The 7,343-nt window shown below is 50.4% G+C and overlaps 1 protein-coding gene across 1 annotated transcript; it reads right to left on the bottom strand.

The window, feature by feature from the left end:
• Positions 1–4,225: 4,225 nt before the first annotated feature.
• Positions 4,226–7,246, bottom strand: THAP11 (THAP domain containing 11). The gene is made up of 2 exons (XM_082320035.1): positions 6,285–7,246; positions 4,226–4,480 (listed from the first exon to the last, which is right to left on the bottom strand). Exon 1 carries the CDS (start codon positions 7,103–7,105, stop codon positions 6,359–6,361), a length of 747 nt encoding a protein of 248 aa, XP_082176161.1. The 5' UTR covers positions 7,106–7,246; the 3' UTR covers positions 4,226–4,480; positions 6,285–6,358.
• Positions 7,247–7,343: the final 97 nt, after the last annotated feature.

Here is a 7,343-nt window from a genome sequence, read left to right as displayed (position 1 = left end):
TCTGCCAGCAAACCTGAGCATTACCTGTCTGCTTCTTAGAGAGAAGCAACATTGCACAACCCTGGAAAAAGATGAGTCCACAACACGTTTGTCCGGGTTTGCTGCTGAAGGCAATACTAGGAAAGGAGATAAGAGGTGGCTGATAGTGAGCCTCTTTCTTAGATGCTAATGTTGCACTAACAATGTCTTCCAGCAGGTTTCTCCTATTCAAAAAGGCAAACCTGAGTGCCAACGCTGGGTCAGTCACGATCTCATCGTGTCTTACCCCACATGGCCTGGAAATGGAGACTGCAGGGAGCTGATACTCCACTGAGTAGAAATGAAGAGTAGCTGAACAATAAATAAATGATTTTTTTTTCCCTCTCTCCCCCTTGTTTTGTGACTGAGGTGCTGGTTCATGCCTGGCAGAAAATGATGAGCTTTTTCATTGCCTTTATCATGACGTTCTCAGATCTCCAGCTGCCAGCCTGAGACGTGTTCATGTGCTCTGCACCTCGTGGCTGCTGCTGATGTATCTTCCCCAGGGTGAAAGATGTCAGTGGAATGACTGGCACCATCCTGATCACAGTTCTTTATGGACTCAGCTTAAGGATTTGTGTCATGAACAAAACCAGTTCTTTAAATTGTGGAACCTGTGAGATTCTTACATGGGTAAACAGTTTGTGCACAGCAACCCTGACACATCAAATTTATCCAGGAACTGGGTTGATTACACACCAATGCAAGGCTGTGAATATACAGAAAAAGCTGCTTCTCATTTGTTCTTCATATGGAAAGACAAAGGAGAAGGATTTGCATGGTATGGATCAGCTGGGGTCCCTTGTTCTAGCTGATGTATTGGGGAGTCAGTTCCAAGCATAGGACCCAAGCCTGGAATTTGCAGTCTTTGGGATAAAATGGTGTTGATTTTCCTTCTGCTGTTCCTGTAGTAGTCACTGTACTGGGATAAGTATCTTTTTAGGATGCGACTACCCAGCTGTAGTAGCTGCTTTCTGTGCATAAGTATCTTTTAGGTTGTGACTACCCGGCTGTAGTAGCGCCTTTCTGCTCTGTGCACTGTGGTTTTTCATTTTTGAAGGAGAGCTGCAGTAAGAATTTGAGGGAGAATTGCTGTCTGATTTGGGAGGAAAAGTAGAAATGAGATGGCGAGGGCTGAATGGAGCACCCTGAGAAAGAGGTAACTGGGTTTTAGGGATGCTTTGCTTGTATGAGATCCGTTCCTAAATCATATTCCATCAGAAAGTACATACCCAGAGAGAAGTGAAGCAGTGAAGGTCCATCAGCAGATGGTAACCTCACCACCCGCAAGAGCACACCATTTTTGTTCTTTTCCTGCGTAGTGATTCTCAGATGAGTTGTGGGACCAGCACAGGTGGGGCTGGTGCCTTGCAGTTGCCCGTCTGGTCTCTGGGGCTGTCCCAGCACGCCTATCTGAACTGTAATATTTCTGCGGGGAAAACATCAGCCCTTTGAAGTGAGAACTGACTGGGCAGCAGCTGAACTATGCTGATTCTTTTTTTTTTTAGCAGAGGTTAAGAAGGGTATCACCTAGGACCCGAGGCCACATTGAAGCCCTGCTTTGCTGGGCACTATGTGCAAGTGGACAAGAGAGATGATTTTTGCTCTAGAAAATGTGCGATCTAAAAACCGTAGAATAATCAAGGCAATGAAGACGGGACTGTGCTATGAAGCACATGACAAAAGTGCACACTCGGTGTGGTAGCATCCATCCTGACCAGAGGTGAGAGAATTTTCCTTTGCCGCTTCTCACCCAGCCCTTAGGTGATGATGAGCTTGTGATGCTGGGACCCTGGGAGTGCTCCTGCGTTCTGCTCCGGAGGAAAGTGAAAGCTTTGGATGCTTCCTCCTTGCACCTGGTCCTGGGAGGCCGCTGCTGCTTTCTGGGAATAATACAAGGAGCCTGGCAGGCTGCCTGGCCTCTGATCAAGACTAGCAAAGGCAGCCAGCCCCAAGAACGGGCCTCAACACCTCTTGTCATGGGAGTAAAAAGAGGGCATGTGTTAAGATGCAGAGAAGGAAAAGAAGGGCAAGGAGAAGGTTGCAGTTGTTGGTGCCATCTCTCTCAATTTAGCCCTGATTTAGCCCAGAATTTCAGCATTTCTGCTGTCTGTATAGAGGGCAGGGAAGATCTGAGGCTGTATCAGAGAGAACTGCAGGTAAAGAGTTTGGGCAGAATGCTGGAAAATATTCCTTGTGGAGGAACCCACCCTGCGAAAGACGCTGTGTTAGAGGTCATGAAGACAGTCATCTGTCCAATAATTTAATGGGAGCAATACTGATCTCTAAAATACAGGTGAACTGAGCAAGCCTTGTGCATGTGCAGAGAAGAGGGTTAGGGTTTCAGCTACAGAAGAGAGGATTTTGCATGGGAGAGAAGCTTCTCTGTCTTTCTCTTGTTTGGGTCTGCTTGTTAACTTTGAGAGCCCCTCTGTCCCTTCCCATCCATACCTGATCAGAAAGAACTCAACACAGAGCTCAGGCTACAGGTCACCACCTTGCTCTCCCAGGGGCTTCGTGGCCAAAGCTCTTTTTATACTCCCTTCTCACAAAGACTGATTTTACCTTATTAAAGTTCAGAAACCTTAGTCCTTGGAAATGCAAACACTTTGGGTAGAGTCAAGTGATTAGGTGCACTGCCTTCAGAAAAATGTCTCTTTTGTTTAATTAGAGGTGTGCATTGCATGGCTTGTACAGATGCATAGAGCCATTAGGTAAAGACTACGTATGTTAGAATGCTGTTTTCACTCAGTCTAGCCTGAGCTTCAACCAGTCATGGTGCGATTTTGGCAGCTAGTTTGGGAAACCGGGGAAGGAGCAACCAGAAACTCTACAAATACCGAAAACCCCATCAGCCAGCTGATAACCTGACTAGCCGCTCTCCCCGTTACAGGCAGGCTGTGTAGTCCTTATCCACGTTGCCAGGGTTTTAGGACTGCACGGCTAAACGTGCCATAGATGGAGTTACATTTCTAGATTTCTTGTGTAACTGGGAAGCTGACCTGGCAGGTGAACTTGTAGCACAACACTGGATATAGGCTACTTAGGGAATACATGACCTGTTTAGTGCTTGAGCTCTGCAGCTGGAGGATGTTGAGCAAGAATGCGTGATCTTAAGTAAAATAAAGTTATTCACCCACTGGGTTAAAGGCTTTCATATTACAACAGAAAAACTTAAAAATAGGTACAGAACCCAGAAAGGGAGTTACTATTAATCTCTAGCGGTGATTGTTATAAACATGATACCAAGTTTTTTTCCCTTAGAACCATAAAAGCCATTTTAAATAAACATGCTTCAAGTCCCCTTTTAAGGCTAACACTTGATAATATACACACAGAGGAATGTGGCAACCAAAAATAGTCAAAGCTGGTAGAAGAAAAATACCGCGAGGGTATAGGCTAGATTAGAATACAGGATGCAGAAAGGTGAGGAGTTGAAATGGAAGAAAAAGCATTTGCATTGAGCAGTAAGCATATTGTTAGCATATTAAGGTGCCTTCCTACAGAATTAGCCTCTTAATTCACTGCCAGTGCCATTGCTCACTGACCTTAATTTAGCAACAAAGGGGGGAAGTGTGCATGGGGAAAAGTGTTCCTTTTGTCATGCAGCTTCATTTCACATTCCCAGTTCAGCCCAAAAATGTGACGTTTGAAGCACAGCTGAAATTTTTTGCCACTTACAATTGTTCAAGACTAATAGCTCTAAACCGATCTGAAATTAGGAACCTTGGGAAGTGGAATTACAAATTTAAAGATACTACAGGCTAGCTCTTCCCTGCACTGGGCTGGTCCGTGGGAGGCCATGCCTTCTCCTTTCTCCACCAAGCATTAGATGGGAGACTCGTGCTGTCCCTTCAGCAGAAGCCCTGTGTGGGAAGCCTGGCTCTCCCTGCTGAAATTGCTCCAGGCTACTTAGAGAGCACCCCTGTCCTAACAGCCTTTGCTCATCAAAAGGGCTCTAACCCCTGTGCAGGCAGGCAGGTAATACACTGAATAGACCTTTAACTCCTCTTCCTCACCCTACACGAATGTAAAGATATTGGTGCTCTTGCAGCCGTGGAGTTCATGAGGAATTAAAAAAACGTTGCAAAAGAGAAGAGAAGCTACAGCCACCAACCTTTCAGAAATACACATATACAGCACAGAAACAGGAAACATAACAAAACAAAATATACTTTATTAAAATTAAGCATGTTAGCACCTCAGTGTAACCTGGAGAAGTCGAACAGTCCAGCAGTTAACCAGTCCAGCAGGCCAAATGGCTGAACGTCCTGAAGTGCATTCCAATGGTAGAAAAAGTACCATGACTGTTACAACACGCACGTTCGCAAGAAGCTAGGACGCACAACCGGTCTTGTTTGTAAGGAGAGACGTCGTGCTGCCTATTGTCTTGATGGGAGCATAGATCTGCTGGACCAATTACATATGTTAAATCAGATGGTGTAGCAGGTATCTGCTTTCCCTACAAAAAAGAAAAAAACAAAACAAACAAACAAAAAATCGCTGCTTACTTGACTCGCAGGAAACTCAGTATACCGCGGAGCTGAAGTTAAGCGCTACATATCAGATTGGAGAAAATAAATTAAAATGGAATAATGGGAAATACTTAGTACATGAATAGACCTGTAGTATCCTTACGGTCAACCATCCAACTCAGCACACACATTAATAGAAGAATGACCCATGCATCACATAGCAGGCTGTGACAACCAATGCCTTTAGCTGAACGGGCTACATGATCAATCAATAAACCTCCAGCTACCAAATCCCACTGTGCCCTTTCGTTCAGTCATACAGAGTATCGAAATGGACAGTTGTAAAGCTACGTTAGCCAGTGTTACAAAGATTACAATATTTTCAAACTAAAGATACTTTTTACATTTAGAAAATACTTCTATAAAATTTAGTAAACTGACATCCCGATCTACCGAGTGTAACGCACTCTGATTACAGGAGAAGGATCTCACGGACCCAGAAGACACCTGGGCATTCCTCCCTCGAATGTAATTATGGGCACACTGTGGTGAACTGCCTTTTGTTTTCAACATCCATCGCTATCGAAGCTGTACCCCCTAAGTACGTGTGGCCACAGAGCTATGCAGGTGCACCAGATACCCTCCTCTTCCTCCTCCTCCAAAGCGCTGAGGTATCTGTTCCACCGGCCAACCTGGAAGTACATATTCAAGCCAAACGAGTAGCTTCGCTACCCTCACTCCACCCTCTTTCTAGCCAACGTTGATTTGGTTTCCTGTTGCTGAAAGCGAGGGGACTAGTGCTGGCTAGAAACAGAAACTACACAATCATTCCACATAGATTTGTTACAATACTCTTAAATCTCGGTTTAGAACACGCAAGCACGTTTCAGTAAGGTCTTGTCTAATGTACAGATTATTAGTCATGCCAACTAGTTTAGGATTAGACAGCAAGGGTTTGCAACCACTGCAGATAAACTCGCTTCACTTCTGTTTCAACCCGGTTCTCTGAACGAAAGCCAAGGATTTAAATTCCGTCGTGTTACAAAGCCTCCGTTTCATTAGAGGGAGTTCTTAAGCCAATAAGATAAACTACAGCCATCAAATGCCACTGGGTTCTTTGTACCAGGTCGTAATCCTTACTAGTGTTGAGAGCATCGAGACATCTGTAACAAATATGTATGTACTGCGGAGAAAGCAAAAACTACATAGTACAAGAGCACTCTTTAATCTGAGGATTCTTTCACACTAGAAACAGCAGTCTTTTATGGCATCAGTAATTTACTGAAGAAACACATCACCCTGAGAGGGTTTCTAAAGCTTTCCTCGTGCCTCTGCTAAGCGAGGCCAAACACGACATCGTTGTTTGTTCCTATGAAGGGTACAGTGCCAACCACGCTTTCGGACACGCCTTCTCCAGGGGGTAGTGTTGCTGCTACCTCACTTAACGCAGAGCGAGTTTATTTGCTGAAAACTGATACCCTACGTCCACTTAGTGGTGACACGGGTCCCATCTACACTAAAAGAAGCGCTTTACGCCGCTGCCGGCACAGAGAGGGTGTGGATGGGCCCAGCGTAGACAGGATGCCGGCAGGCATCTGCAGTGCCGGCTCCGGGGTAACGTTGGATCGGTAACGGGGCTCGGCACTGAGCTGACAGTGGCCGCCCCGTCTAGGCAGGGGAATCTGGTGGCGCGGGCTCGCCCGGCCAGGGGCAGGAGGGACCGGGCAGCGAGAGCCGGGAGGGCCGTGGGGCCGCAGCCCGCCCCGTCTCCGCTCTGTCCGGGCACCTCACCGAGGGCGGCAGCGGCTCCGGGGTGGAGAGCCCCGGGCGGTGCCGTGCCCCCCCGGGCCGGGCCCCGGCGGCCCTCAGAGGCCGTGGCGCTTGCGGGTCCCGGCGCTGGCGGCGTGGAGCAGCCGGTCCTTCTCGCGGATCTCCTCACGGAGCTGGGCCTCGGCCAGGCGCAGGCGGCGGATGCTGCCCTTCATCTCCTTCATCTTCACCTCCAGCAAGGCGATGATGTCGCGCTGTTCGTTCAGCTTCCTCAGCAGCTCCTCCGACGTGGTGCCCGACGACAAGGAGTACGAGTGGTCCGGGGGGCCGCCCTCCACCGGGCCCTCCTCCACCGCCGCCGCCGCCGGTAGCCTCCCGGGGCCGGGCCCAGCGCTCGCCCCGGGCCCGAGCTCCACCTGCACCGTCAGGTCGATGGGCTTCACGTCCTCGGCCGCGCCCCCTGCCGGGGCCTCGGCGGCGGCGGCGGCACCGGGGCCCTGCGCGGCGGCGGCGGAGGCGGCGGCAGCAGCGGCGGCGGCGGCGGCGGGGCGGGGGCGGCGGGCGGCCCGCTGCGCCTTGCGCTCGTTGACGCCCCGCAAGGGGAAGATGGTGGGGACCCGCACCAGGTAGGACTTGCGGCCGCCCTGGAAGTGCTCGCTGCAGACGCGGTGGCCCGTGGTGGGCTGGAAGGTGCTGAAGCAGCCGCTGACGCCCGCCCGGGAGACGTTCTTCAGCCAGAGGCGCCGCAGCTCCTCGTCCTTGGGGAAGGTGTAGAAGTGCAGCGCCTTGTCGCGGTGCGAGTTGTTGTAGCAGCCCGGTACGCAGCAGGTGAAGCCCGGCATGGCGGGGAGGCCTCCCGGGGAGCGGGGGGACACCCCTGGGCGGCCCCGGCGGCGGGGAGAGCGGGCGCGGGGGGGCCCCCGCCGAACTACAGCTCCCACAAGGCCAACCGCGGCCTCTCGCCGCCCGCCGACGCCGCCCGCCCGCCGCCGTACCGGAACTACGCGGACCACAATGCACCGCGGCGGGCGGTGCCGCGCCGGAACTACCCGCCCCACACTGCGCCGCGCCCCCGCCCCT

The sequence above is a fragment of the Platalea leucorodia genome (assembly GCF_965183815.1).
Source record: "Platalea leucorodia genome assembly, chromosome: 8".
Classification (NCBI taxonomy): domain Eukaryota; kingdom Metazoa; phylum Chordata; class Aves; order Pelecaniformes; family Threskiornithidae; genus Platalea; species Platalea leucorodia.
The sequence above is the reverse complement of the archived record's forward strand: the minus strand, read 5'-3'. Positions and strand labels throughout refer to the sequence as shown.